Below are 15,204 nucleotides of genomic sequence, written 5' to 3'. Positions count from 1 at the left end.
ACTACGAAACGCTATCAAAGTGCCTGAACAAAAAAATTCAATGAACAAAAAGTTAAACAGTATGTTACTGTTGGATTGTAAAAATGTTAATGCACTGCAATGATGTTAGCATTATTGCAAATTCTATTTCTATCCAAATTGTCTCTGAACTTCCAAATCAAATCACCATAGTAATGCATGGAAGTTTTCCAGAGCATTTTTCAAGTTGTTGTGCAGCAGTCCTATGTCTGGTATACACTACACGATTTAACATTTGTGACATTAAAATGTAACCATGACATTAAAATGATGTTTTTATTGTGTTAGTTTAGTAAAATCATCTGCTGAAGTCTATTGCAGATGTATTCATACATGCATCTAACTTCGCTCAGTCAACTTGATCTTGAGACTGGTGTTTTGTCCACTCCAATATGGTGGACAACTTACATAGAGTGGCACATAGAAACAGCCACTAACATAACAGCATCTATGTTTATATATAGCCTATATGGTTCCAACACAACAAACTCACACAGAAACATGCGCCTTGTTGCTAGAAGACACGTGACAAATGAAAATAATATCCATTCTAAAATCGGCTCAAAATATCAAACATGTTTGATATCTTCCAACTGGAATGAATTATAGTCTCAGGCTAGAAAATCAGAGTCGGTGGCCGCCATGCAAGTTTCTGTAAAATCTGTCAACTCGAACTTCCTAAAATTGGCAGACTGGCTCTAACTTTTGGCAGACTAATCCAGACTGCAGACGGGGCAAAAATCTGGGCAAAAGTCGTAGTTGTTGAGAAGCTTTCAAGAGTTTGACTCTTCACAGTTCCTTTAAATTCCTTTAGTGAGAGTGTCGTAGTAAAATACTCAAGTCTGTCTTTGACAAGGAGACAGTTTAAATTCAGTGCACTCCAGTCAACAGCATGACAGCAGTTCATCATACTTCCACGCTGGCATTTGTGAATCCCTTTTTCCCTTCATTCACAAGCAAGGGTCTTTCTGTCCTGGTGTGCCAAACCAGTACCTGAAACCAGAACCCATTTTTCTTTTAGAAACCTTGTAATTTCCAAAAACAAAAAAGGAACTGAAATGATTTGGAAAGGTTATGAAGATTCAGGTTTAGGACTCGACTCACCTTTGTGCAGTTGGAGGCTTTGGGTTCCAGGTCACTGAGAGTGATCAGATCCTGTAGCAAACTACTCTCCTGGTATCCACCTTTTACCCCCTTTAACTTAAAGTAGGCTTGAGGTTTGCTGAAGATGAGCTGAAGGTTTACTGCAAACCCAGCCATGTCGATGGCGAAAGGTCGATGAGGGTCAAACACTGTCCTCCAGCCGAACACTTTGCCTTGAGAGTTGATTTTGGGGGACTCGTACCGGAGACCTCCGACGAAAGCGACCGGCCATACAGATGCTTTACGAGTCCAACGCATCTGCGGCACAAAGAGGATGGAATAGGGAATATGAAAGGACACAAACTATGAACAGCAGATCATATGTACTGTACCTCCTCAAACAGCTCCAAGCTGTAAGTGTTGTCATCATCTGCAAAATACACGACTCCTTTATGACCCGAGCTGGGGTTGATGTTCTCCCTCAGCCAGCGTAGAGCCAGGTTCCTCTGCATGGTGCCACGAGGAATACGTGCATTTCTGGGCTTCTTTAGCACTTTGAGATTCTGAGGCGTCTCTACGTACAAGTGGGTGTAATTCAGTCCAGTGTTCTCCAGCAGTCTGGACACCAGCGCCGTCCTCTCCACCGCGTCCTCCACCACTAGCCAGTGAAGGTTGGGGACGTGTAGGAGAGTGTTGGTGAGGCGGGTCAACTCTGCCTTCTGGACAGGCCTCCTGTAGGTTGGAGTTATTACGTGAAGAGTTGGCAATGCATCAGACCAGGGTGGAGAGTGGCTGTGGACGTACTTCATCTGGATGACCTCAGTGATGTGCTTGTTCTTTATGATGCAGGGCTCATGAAGTCTAAAGTTTCTTTGGTGAGCTTTACTGACCCCAGTTCTGTTAACTGTCCATAAAAATATATTTAAAAAATACCAAGAGTTTAGAGTAGGAATGCACAATATATCGGTACCACATTATTAGCTAGCTGATATGCATTTTTTATATATATATATATATATATATATATATATATATATATATATATATATATATATATATATATATATATATATATATATATTATTGTTATTATCAGTTTTGGTGGATATTGGATATTACTGGATGTATATACTATTGTGCATTTTTATTTTGTGGCACATCCAGTGTCATGGTACACAATGCTTGAAGTCATTGAACAATAGTGATGTGGCATTTTATATCAAGCTTGTCAAAAAAAAAAAAAAAAAGGTGATCACTCGTTCATTCACTCACTAATTGAGCAAATTACTTGCAAATACCAGAAGTTTGTAGGCCTTTCATAAAGGTATTGCGCTAATGTTTGTGAGCTAATCTATTAAATGTGACCAAATTGCTACTGTCGTACCGCCAAGTGTCCGAAATCACCCCCTTTACCCTTAAATAGGTCATTATTTGAGGGGACAGCCATTTGTAGTAGTGTAGTGTTTCTTGTAGTAGAAACCATAGTAAACGTTATAGAGTGCACTCATTCAATCCCATAATGCACCGCAATAACGAGTGTACAACTGATGTTCACTCAACCATAGACATATAAACATAGATGCCTCATTAGTGACTGTTTCTATGGGTCCCTATACGTAAGCCGTACGCCATATTGGAACGGTCAAAGCAGGTCCGTGAACACTCGAGAGCAAGTTGACTGCGTCTGCAAACGTAGTTAGACTCATGTATGAATATCTATATCCGCATAGATTTCCGCAGAGGATTTTGCTAAACTAACACAATATAAGTCGAAGGCGTCAGCGAACACGACATTAAACAGTTACCATAGTAAAAGTAAAAACATTAAAAAGTACCTAGTAAAAACCTGTAATACATATAAAAACACAAACCGACACACTCTCTCCTGTGAAAGGTGAGAATGTGGCATCTACGTATACATTATGCCCACACTTGCACATCACTCACAGTATAATCATTGATGCTACAACATTGCACAGCTTCTGGTTGTGAAACCGCCTAGATTTCAATTCCCGAAGAAATGGGATAACCTTTCACAGGTGAGAATGTGTTGGTTTGTGATTTTATATGTATTAACTCAATATTACAGGTTTTTATTACATTTAATCATTTAGCAGAAGCTTTTCTCCAAAGCGACTTACAAATGAGGAGAGCAATAGAAGCAATCAAACTAACAATAGGGTAACAATACGCAAGTGCAGTGACCAGTCCCAGTTAATCCAGCACAGTATTTTTTTAATTTTTTTTATAGATATAGAATAGTAAGTGTTAGTATTAATGGGTCAAGTGTTAACGAAAAAGATGCGTCTTTAGCAGTTTCTTGAAAATTCTTGGGTTGATATAGGCAGGTCATTCCACCAGCTTGGGACAGTCAAGGTAAAGGTCTGTGAAAGTGATTGTGTGCCTCTTTGGGATGGCACCACAAGGCGCCTTTCACTTGCAGATCGCAAGCTCCTGGATGGCGCCTTATGATATTATGGTAAATTTTTTATGTTGTGTTAGCTAACGCCTTCATCTTGTTGTATTGTGTTAGTTTAGCAAAATTATCCGCTGAAGTTTATTGCAGATATGCCCCTGGTTTCACAGACAAGGATTAAGTCTAGTCCCAGACTAAAATGGAAATGACTAAATGGATGTGCCACAACATCTAACGGCATGTGCCAGTGGCACCATAGCGTAAGAGACCATATCACTAAATGCCTAAATTAACTTGTAGCATTTGAAAGAACGATCTTAGTATTTACCCTTCGGAACTGGAAGTAACGGGTTGCCAGCACGCTGGTGCCAAAGCGTGAGGAGTAAAGTCCATGGTACTACAATCAAAACAAGTGCAAGGAAGTCCCTTCTCTTCGGCATGTCTTACCTGTGGCAAACAAGTCACCTTAGTGATTGGTATTAAACGGATACCATTTTTAAATACAATTTAAGCCTTCAACGATTATGAAAACATGATAATTGAGATAATGATTTCAATTGTTCTGTTAAAAAAGGATTTTGTGAGGAACCAGAAAAATAAAGCAGTTTACTTAACTCACCCAAAGGCATTTATTTAGCCTACTAACCAGATGAATCCGACGAAAACAGTGTAACATTATAACTTGCATCTGCACAAAATAATGCGAATGCACAAGTAAACATGAACTTAAATCATGTTGTAAATACGCTCTGTGGTAGATTTTTCGATGCGCCTAAACGTCTCCTGATCGACGTACAATAATATTTATTCTCACCGTCTTGACCCTTAAACACTATCACTTGGCAAATAAGATCTCTAGTGCTCCACTAACTTGCTGCGCAGCAATAACTAAACAGACTCCAGACAATGCCTTTGAATTTCCTTTAATCACGGCCGGAGGATCAAATTTCAGAGAGAATCCCACCAGCAAAAAGAATACAACAGTTTTTATAGAAGAGGAACATGGCAAAGGTGACAAGATACATTACATAATTTTCCTACAATATGATTGGTTCTTCATTTGCATAATTCAGCAAACCCTTCTGTTACTAGGTAGAAGCAAACTCTGGATTTCTTGATTTACTTCACTTTTCACTCAAAACTCAAAGTCATGAGTTTTTAATTTTAGATATCTGTCTAGTTTCATTTCCCCTTTTGTTATGTTCGGACATGATTGAGACACGCTGACTGACTGAGTGTTTGGGGACATTTCAGGTTTCAAAAGCATATAATTGTTAATCCTGCAATAAAAATAAATGTTAGTTATGAATGATTAATCCACCACAGCTTTATGTAATAAAACATAAAATAATTCACAATATTGTAATGCAATAGTGTACTCGATATATGGCCGATACATGTTTAAATTAATATATAAATTATCTGAGCATTTTGTTTTATATATTTTTTTTACTTTAACTCTTGTCAACTGTTGACTGGTATTCGATGCCATTTTTGCCATTTTGCCATTCCAAGTAAAATGTACTCAAATAAATGAATAAATGACATGACTAATACTGCTAAAATTAAAATAAAGTGTCAAATTTTAGTGAATAGACTAAAACTGTGTGAAGATTAACACTACAACTGGCCAGTGAGCGTAGGTTAAAACCTTTGATTTTATAAACTTTATATAAGCTAAGGCAAGAATCATTATTATCAATGCTTGGGGTTAAGAGATGTGAACAATTTTTAAAGCATTTGCTGCCATCACTGCACACATCCCTGTAATGTGCGTTCTCTGCAGCTTCTTTTTCCCAGAAAATAGGTCAGTACAAGCTTTAAACTTTGCTTCAGTAGCAATTGAATAGAAATTTGAAGAGACCAAAAATTTGAATGCATCCTCACAACCTCGGGTCTCTTAAGAGATGTTTGAGTACGTGTCTTCAATTTCATGTCTTCAGTAGATACTCCAGCAGTACATTCCCTATGATAGAGATGTTTTTCTGTTTCTCTGCATGTTAAATAAGCTTACCGGTGTTTATCCCTCTCTTTTCATAGTCCCCGCAGCAGGCAACTCCATCAGGAACTGAGACATGCGAATAATTGAGACACATGATCACATTTAGACTCAGATATCATGAACAGTAATCATTTGATGTACAATTTCAAATAATGAAAAACAGAGAATAAATAATGAAATATTTTAGAGCATAACTAGAACAAATAAATGTCACAGATATGTATTCCTGGTAAGAATGTCACAGCATTCATATTGAACATTCTCTATGGTTTGGCAGGTCATTCTGTAAGGATTTCAGACAAACATGTTAAACATGAAGATGAATGAATGAAAACTCTGGTCAGGATCAGAGCAGCCAAGTTGTAAACACAAACATGCACGCACGTACATTCTCTCTGTCAATAATTTGGGTGTTTGATTTAGGTCAGACCATTGTGTGTCTCAGTAAGTCACAAAATAATGAGTGCCACCAGGGAATCAGACTGGATCTGATTAAGCCACAGAACTGAGGTTGACAATTCAAGATCTTTACCAAAAATGTATCTATCAGTATTTATACAACATGTAAGTACATACATTGTACTGACATTATGCTAATTTAAATGAAATACATTGCATTTAACAGTAAAACATAAAAGGAAAAGGAAAAATAAACATTAAAAAATGAATGTGGAGGAATATGCTTATTTGTCATTAAAAAAAAAAGGCATAATGCAAACAAATGTTTTCATTATGATTCATTCATAATGTTCTCCAAAACACTTTCAAATAACCCAAACTCCTTTACATTTTCTTCATGATCTACGGTTCAATCTTTCTGAAGATCCTTCTTAAGCATCCTAATCTTTTGCCTGTCCCCATTTCTTATGCAAGAGGCCCAGATTCACTCCATACTTGTTTAGACAAACATTTAAACAACCAATAAAAAGACAGCACTGCTTGGTGCCTCACACTTGTCTCGGTTTGTTTATTGTGCGTGTCCCAGAGGGAGATATGGATGTGTTACTAAATTTGGCTGGAAGAGAAAGAGCATATATTCAGCACAACTGAAGCTTAGTCTTTTCCAATTTCTTCCCAATTTTTAAAACTGTGACAATAAAACATTTAAACGCCATACATCTCACACTTTTGCATTTAAGAAGAAAGCATATCACCGTTTAAAAATTTGATATTAAAGCCAGTTATACTTACATATTGCATCTATCTTTCGTTGCCTTGACGCAAACATTTACAGTCAGATATCCTGCTGGTAGCTTTTGAGAGAGAAAAGACAATAAGAGACGGAGAGAGAGAGTGGGTTGGTGTGAGCAGTGCCAGGGCCAGCAGGGGATGAGAGGTCATCCCTCCGGAAGAATGCGTCCTCTCATTCTGACAACAAAGAGTGCAATTGTGGATGCTGATGGGAGATGGCAGCAAAAACAAAGGGCAATCATCAACAACGTCACCAACTGAAATTCCCAAAACATGAGGAATATAATAATATTACCTCAAGAATGAGGCTTTGTTTTACCAATGTTTAGTTTAGTTTATTAATTTATAAAGCACATTTAAAAACTACAGATGTTCAAACCGTGCTGTACAACAAATAAAGAACATAGGCCTGTAAAACATCTGAAAAACCAATTGGACAAAATTATACTGTCAGGTTTCGTACAAACGAAGCAGGCAAGATGGTAAGTTTGATATTTTAATAGCAGAATGGATCGGACACAGCGTGAAAGGTGAGTAAACAGGAAGTAGATAATTGGATGAAGCTTAACTGAATGATAACAAAGTCTCTCTTTCTCTTGCAGATGCAGATGAAGATTCTCTGAAGATGGACTGAAGACAGGCTGAAGATCGGGATCGACTGTAAGTATGCAGGTAGGTGTAGGAAGGGAGTCTGTGTGTCTTGTATTGACATTGACGAGACCAGACAAAGAGTGAGTGACTGAGTGCTGAATATAAAGGTGAGCTGGTGATGAGATCCAGGTGACGGTGATTACTACTTAGAAGAGAGTGAGTGCAGGTGTGCGCCAAGGAGGATTCTGGGGAGTGTAGTGCAGAGACAGATGAGGAAGACAGACGGTGGATGTGACATTACTCCCCCCTCCCGCAAGGCGCGACCCGCGCCGAAGGCAGCAGAACACAGGAGGGAGGGGGGGTGGGCATCCTGGAGTCTGTGATGGGGAGGTGGACCAGGTGTAGATGGACGGACTCCAGGATGGTCCAGACAGCCATGGCGGAGCAGACTAGTCAAGGGGCCATGGCGGAGTAGGCTGAGGAGGTGGCCATGGCGGAGTAGGCGGCCATGGCGGAGTAGGCTGAGGAGGTGGCCATGGTGGAGAGGACCCTTCGGGTGGCCATGGCGGAGAGGACCCTTCGGGCGGCCATGGCGGCATTGAGGACTTAGAGGACTTATAGCCCCCCCAAAAAAAATTTTCTTGGGGAAATTATCAGGCTCTGGTTCAAGGCTGGATGAGACGGGGGGCGAAGGCGGCTCTGGGCTGGACAGGAACGGGGTGAAGAAGTCTCTGGGCTGGACAGGAACAGGGGTGAAGAAGTCTCTGGGCTGGACAGGAACAGGGGTGAAGAAGTCTCTGAGCTGGGCGGGACCAGCGGCGAAGAGGGCTTTGAAAACTCTGGCTCGGGGAGAACGACTGGCTCTGGCTCTGGCTCGTCAGGGCAGGCGACTGGCTCTGGCTCGTCAGGGCAGGCGACTGGCTCTGGCTCGTCAGGGCAGGCGACTGGCTCTGGCTCGTCAGGGCAGGCGACTGGCTCTGGCTCGTCAGGGCAGGCGACTGGCTCTGGCTCGTCAGGGCAGGCGACTGGCTCTGGCTCGTCAGGGCAGGCGACTGGCTCTGGCTCGTCAGGGCAGGCGACTGGCTCTGGCTCGTCAGGGCAGGCGACTGGCTCTGGCTCGTCAGGGCAGGCGACTGGCTCTGGCTCGTCAGGGCAGGCGACTGGCTCTGGCTCGTCAGGGCAGGCGACTGGCTCTGGCTCGTCAGGGCAGGCGACTGGCTCTGGCTCGTCAGGGCAGGCGACTGGCTCTGGCTCGTCAGGGCAGGCGACTGGCTCTGGCTCGTCAGGGCAGGCGACTGGCTCTGGCTCGTCAGGGCAGGCGACTGGCTCTGGCTCGTCAGGGCAGGCGACTGGCTCTGGCTCGTCAGGGCAGGCGACTGGCTCTGGCTCGTCAGGGCAGGCGACTGGCTCTGGCTCGTCAGGGCAGGCGACTGGCTCTGGCTCGTCAGGGCAGGCGACTGGCTCTGGCTCGTCAGGGCAGGCGACTGGCTCTGGCTCGTCAGGGCCGATGAGAGGAGGAAGATCGCTGAAGTCATCAACCTCGGACATAGGCTTGGCGGGCACGACGCTGTCAGTCACAGGCGCGGCAGGCATGACGCTCACAGTCTCAGGGGCTGCGGGCACGAAGCATACTGGCTTGGTCTCGGCAGCTCTGGCGTGAAGTACGGGCTCGGCTGGACTGGCGTGAAGTGCAGGCTCGGCTGACTTCCGGATGATGATGGGTGGCGTGGTGAAGATGGCTGGAGATGGTGGCGTTCCGGACCCGAACTGGAATGCCGGCTCGGCAGGAACCAACCGGATGATGAACGGGGCTGCGTAGAATAATGAAAGCTGAATCATCCTGGAATCCGAAGGATTCTGCATCTTGGTCTGGTCTTCTGTCAGGTTTCGTACAAATGAAGCAGGCAAGATGGTAAGTTTGATATTTTAATAGCAGAATGGATCAGACACAGCGTGAAAGGTGAGTAAACAGGAAGTAGATAATTGGATGAAGCTTAACTGAATGATAACAAAGTCTCTTTCTCTTGCAGATGCAGATGATGCAGATGATGCAGATGATGCAGATGATGCAGATGATGCAGATGATGCAGATGATGCAGATGATGCAGATGATGCAGATGATGCAGATGATGCAGATGATCTGAAGACAGGCTGAAGAAGATTGGGATCGACGCAAGTATGCAGGTAGGTGTAGGAAGGGAGTCTGTGTGTCTTGTATTGACGAGACCAGACAAAGAGTGACTGAGTGCTGAATATAAAGGTGAGCTGGTGATGGGATCCAGGTGACGGTGATTACTACTTAAAAGAGAGTGAGTGCAGGTGTGCGCCAAGGAGGATTCTGGGGAGTGTAGTGCAGAAACAGATGAGGAAGACAGACGGTGGATGTGACAGATACACCCTGAAACATAATTAAAACATAAAGAATAAAAACAAATAGATTCTTCAAACAGATTTAAACTGCCTGGTTCAGATTACACGATTTTGGCACGACCCGTTTGACGTATAGGGTGTCGTGGGGATTAAAGAAAAAATTTGCTGAAGATTTTGTAGTTTCATCAGGCAGAAAAGCTTCAAGACTCACAAGGAGTTTGTTGGCCGCCCCGCTTACAGTTACAAAGATCACAGCAGTTATACCCTTCACCAATGTCTAAGCTACGTCATTACTTCAGGTTGAATGATTCTGATTGGCTAAGAAATAGATAAACATAGTCATTTTCCACACATGGACTGATAGGCAGTAGCACATCTCCATAGTCTGTACGGCTACCACCAGGACCCTGAGTTAGGGACCCTGCTGTGTCCCTCCGAGGTCACAAGACTGTGTGTCCAGGTGCCAACATGTCAAAGAAAACAAGTCAGTCAATTTCCAATAATGCCAGTTGTTCCTTAACCTATAACCAAGAAGACTATAACACACACACACCGACACACAGCTTCTTCAAGGTTGGATTTGGCCAGGCTCCAACTATAAACAGGATAGTCTTCTCAAAACATCAAGATAATACATCTGAAGGAACATCACCTACAGCTCAACCTGGCAAAGACTGAGCTTATCGTCCTCCCTGCCAATCCAGACTGTGGTAGACATCAGACAATGAAATCAGACTGAGATGGAAATTAGGCAGAGGAGGAGATTGGATTGGGGTGGAAATCATACAGGAGATCACACTGAGTTGGAAATCAGAGAGTGAAATCAGACTCGGGGTTGATATCACACAGTAAAGTCAAACTGAGCTGGAAATCAGACCGAGGTTTAGATTGGATAGTGAATCAGACTGTCCGAAAGTAAATTCAGACTGAGGTGGATATCAGATAATGAACTCAGACTGAGATGGAAATCAGACAGGAGGAGATCAGACTGAGTTAGAAATCGGAGAGTGAAATCAGACTCGGGTTGATATCAGACAGTAAAGTCATCAGACTGAGGTGGAGATTGGATAGTGAAATTAGACTGAGATGGAAATCAGGCAGAAGAGGAGATCAGACTGAGTTGGAAATTGTGCAGATAGTACCAGTTCCTGAATACAAACTCTACAATCTGAAAGTATGCATAATGACTGTTGCTATGGCAACAGAGGGACCAAATCTGGCGGAAGATCGCTGGTAAAAACGACAGATGTTCCCTCCTCTCTTATGTTCTCCCTCCCTGTATTTCTCTCTCTCGAACTGATGTGTATTGTTTCAATATGAGATTTCCTAATACAGTCTCCACAAAAGATGTGCAAATACAGAAGCTGAAAATGCTTGCCCTGATTAAACTGACAAATCACACATATACCAAGAGACAAGTTTTTGTGGCTTTTAGTTTTAACAGGTTTTTTTAAGCTAAAAAAAAATCATTTAATCAGGTCATTAAAAGCTATTAATGCAGTCCTTTGCTACACGGGACAGTGCTGTGAGCTCCTGGGGCGGTTTGGCTGATGTCCATTTATTGATGTCCATGCACATGTCACAGTTGAGTTTAAAAACACCCTCTAACTGTCCTACTCGATGCCTTCAGACAGAAAACCCTGCACGGTCACATCCACGTGCTACAGTAATCACAGTTTCTCAGCTGGAAAGACAAAACCCAGAAAGGAAACAAACGGCGACGTATTAAATAGCCTCGTCTTAGCACAGCACTTCCATGTGGCTGGGTCTCTAATTGTTTTAGAAATTATATTAGCAATGTCAGAGTATGAATTAATGATGGTTCAGTCCATTAATTGTAGGAGAAGAGATTTTTTTTTACCTGAATGCTTTCAAGTGTGGCGATTTTCTTTCCTTGCTCCTGCAAATGCTTTTAGTGAATCATTTAAAGGCACATTCTAATCTAAAATGTGTTTTTACAAAACAGAGAAAACAAGACAGACACTGTAACAACCTTATCTGAAGAGGAGTAAAGCATTCTGTGCTGCTTCTCTCTTTCTCTCTCTGTATGTCTCACTCTCACACACACACACACACGCACAAACACACGTAATTTAAACATGGAGATGACGATTTCTGAAGATTTCCATGGGTGGACAGATCCATTAGAGACTTTAGGCATTGAACAGTTATTTGAATATCGAAGTGTATCATATGACTTTGGCTGTAAAAATCTAAACAGCATGTCAGATTTGTGAACTTTGTGCTGTGTTTAAAAGTGAGGGTAATTTAAACCCCACAATGTAAAAAGTGGAAACCTGCCATTTTTTTCTTAAAAAGCTGTTTTTTATTGATTTAACCTGTACAATTTTATTTTGCTGGTAAATGAATGCATTAATTAGTTTGATTCAGCAATATTAAATAATATCTTAATTAGATATTAAAAGTTAATTTAGATGTTTTTTTGTTTTTGTTTTTTGCTTTTGTGACCAGTGTTTTTCAGTACACGCATTATCATTGAAATTTTTAGTCACCAAGGCTACTGGTCACATATTTTACAGCAGTGGATATTTCTCAGGGCTGATTTTGTCTGACAAAATTCCCCAACATGTTGTCACACTATATGGGGTAGGTTGACACAGTGGAAATCATTTTTTTTTTTGTATAATAATTTCAATTAATAATATAGTCATTTAAAAATAAATTATTTATTATTTGCTTAAATTTCAGCAGAACGACATTGCAACAATTATGGAACATAAAACATTATTTGAAATAATATTTTTATTATTTGAAATAATAAATACAACATCATGTATCACCATGAATTGGTTTTATATTAATTATTCCCCCGGTTTCACAGACCTGTCTTAAACCTAGTCCCAGATTAAATGCATGTTTGAGCTGTTTTAATTGAAAGCAACTTGAACTGACATATCTTAACATATGCCACTGCCATTGTTTTGTCTCAAGATGCACACTAGCAATGAAATAAAATAAAATAATACAATGCAATAAAAAAGGCATGTTTATAAAATATACTTAAATGTCCTAATTAAACTAAGGCCTAATCCTGCTTTAATCAAAGCCCTGTCTGTGAAACCAGGCCATAAAGACAAAACAGGGCATACTTTATGCTTTCTATTTACGCCATCTAGTGGTTGTAGTGCAATGGCTGGCTACATCTTTGCTTCAGCACCATTGGACATGTCATGTTAAAGGGATAGTTCACCCAAAAATAAAAAGTCATTAGTTACTCACCCTCATGTCCTTCCAAGACTTTCGTTCATCTTCGGAACACAAACGAAGATATTTTTAATGAAATCTGAGAGCTTTCTGTCCCTCCATTGACAGCTGTTGTAGGACTTTGACACTTCTAAGTTCATAAAGAGATCGTAAAACTAATCCATATGAATTGAGTGGTTTAGTCCACATTTTCTGAAGAGTCTCGATCGCTTTATATGATAAACAGATTTAGGCTTTTATTCACATAAACAATCATCAACTAACATCAGTTGTGGCATGTTCGTTTGATATGTGAGAAGAACCAATAAGGTTCATTCTCGTGTTACGCAGCACATTTGAGCTTCTACAAGATGCTTGTCCTGTATTCACATAAATAAAGCTCTGTATGTTTTCGAATCGCTCTCGCTGTAGCCTACTTAATAATGTCATACACCGATTGGTCTGCACAGTGCTGTGTCAAGTCAAACAAACCTGCAGTGGTCAGGTTGTACAGCGGCACATGGTAGGGGAAGATCGGGACGGTTGCAACACTTTTTGCATTTCTCTCAGATACTCAGAGACTATTTGGACTAGACCAACCAAATTTGTATATATTAAACTTGCATCTGTCTGATAATTACCCATTTAAATTAACCATTTAAAGATTATTACATATGACATAATGTTCACAGTATTTATTTGAATGGAAGAAGCCAGATGTTGCAACTGACTCCAACCCAGGGGACAGTTGCAACACAACCATGGGACGGTTGCAACATGTTAAAAATACCTTAAAGGGGTGGTTGATTATGATTTAATTTTGCTAATTTTAGTTAGTGTGTAATGTTGCTGTTTGAGCATAAACAACATCTGCAAAGTTACAAAGCTCAAAGTTCAAAGCAAATGAAAGATATTTGCTTTTAAAGCAATTGCTTTTTAAGGACTACAACAAACGGCTGTAGGGACTACACAAGCTTCCTCCAGGGTTACTGACATCACCAACCCTAGAATTTACATAAACCCCGCCCCCGGGACATGATTTATAGATTATCAAGACAGAATATACTAATTAATGACTAGAAGATAACTACACATAAACTACATAAATTCATCAACTAACCATTCAGAAATGTCCTGTTGCATTCTACATGTTGTCACTTCTTGAGTCTCTCCATCATTGTCTGACTCCGGTTTGAACATAAAAGGCTAAACTTTTTGAAATTTTCAGTGCATGTCGGTGTAAGGTAAAAGGACACGAGCTCTTGAAGCTCCGCCCTCTGTGACGGGAGCAGCAGCTCATTTGCATTTAAAGGAACAGACATAAAACGGTGCGTTTTTGCTCACCCTCAAAAAGTGACAATTTTAACATGCTGTATAAAAATATCTGTGGGGTATTTTGAGCTAAAACTTCACATACACACTCTGGGGACATCAAATACTTATTTTACATCTTGTGAAAAGGACATTTTACCACCCCTTTAAATTTCACTAATTAACTTTTAGCTTTTTGTCTCAATGAGCATAGAATTCTGAAAATATTAACTGTTTTAGGCCTACTATAATATAATAGTATTATTTATTTATACAATAATATTATTGTAGCCTAGTCATATTTATCAAATAGCAGTTATTGAGTTTTGTTTGTTTATGTGTAGAACATAGGCCTACATAGATTCAGTGTGCAGGTGTTACAGATGTTATTCAATCTCTCCATATTTCAGTGTCAGACAGGAAGAATTGAACAATTTGCAATGCAACATACTTTTATTAAACATGCAATTTATAACTTGTTGCAACCGTCCCCGAACCTATCAGCCATGACAGAACATCATGTGCCTGCTAGACACACTGACTTTGACACATGCTAACCATGCCACTTAAAAGTCAACAAAACAATAATTCAAACTAAGTAAGTTTTGATTAATTCATACAAAATGTCAGGACAGTATGACAAAAATACATCTCATGAAAAAATTTACTTTCATACCTCCAAAACAAGTTTTGTTTAATAAATGCAGCAGCAGATTTTGAATATGTCTTCTGTCTTCTTGGTGGGTGGAGGGTCTAACTGTGCATGTGCAGTATAAGTGTCATCACTCTAGCATGTTTCTGATTAGAGAAAAATGACATGTTGCAACCACGGCCGTAGACAGCTATGAGGTCACCGAGGCGAGGTCCGGGCCTCTGTCATTTTTTTCAAAAATAAAATGTCAAGCTCTCTGAATGATTATTTAGCCGTTTAAACCACCTCATACCATATGAGTGTTTGCAATTCATGTTGCTGCGAGAAGCTAGCGCAGTGAACGGGGCTTGAGAGCGCGTTGAGTGA

The 15,204-nt window shown here is 40.8% G+C and overlaps 1 protein-coding gene across 4 annotated transcripts; it reads right to left on the bottom strand.

Annotated features, from left to right (window-relative positions):
- Positions 1-275: 275 nt before the first annotated feature.
- Positions 276-11,692, bottom strand: LOC311076560 (galactosylgalactosylxylosylprotein 3-beta-glucuronosyltransferase 1-like). 4 transcript variants are annotated; one of them, XM_084104893.1, is made up of 6 exons: positions 11,533-11,692; positions 5,532-5,585; positions 3,846-3,964; positions 1,494-2,005; positions 1,123-1,419; positions 276-1,011 (listed from the first exon to the last, which is right to left on the bottom strand). In XM_084104893.1, exons 3-6 carry the CDS (start codon positions 3,955-3,957, stop codon positions 925-927), a joined length of 1,008 nt encoding a protein of 335 aa, XP_083961019.1. In that variant the 5' UTR covers positions 3,958-3,964; positions 5,532-5,585; positions 11,533-11,692; the 3' UTR covers positions 276-924. The 4 variants fall into 4 exon arrangements, with proteins under 4 accessions (XP_083961019.1, XP_083961021.1, XP_083961018.1 ...); XM_084104895.1 differs by lacking the exon at positions 3,846-3,964 and adding an exon at positions 6,711-6,772 and having other exon boundaries at positions 11,533-11,605; XM_084104892.1 differs by lacking the exon at positions 11,533-11,692 and adding an exon at positions 6,711-6,785.
- Between the last annotated feature and the right edge of the window lie 3,512 nt (positions 11,693-15,204).

The sequence above is a fragment of the Abramis brama genome, assembly GCF_963993115.1.
Source record: "Abramis brama genome assembly, chromosome: 25".
In the NCBI taxonomy this organism is placed as follows: domain Eukaryota; kingdom Metazoa; phylum Chordata; class Actinopteri; order Cypriniformes; family Leuciscidae; genus Abramis; species Abramis brama.
This window is presented reverse-complemented; position numbering and strand designations above follow the sequence as displayed.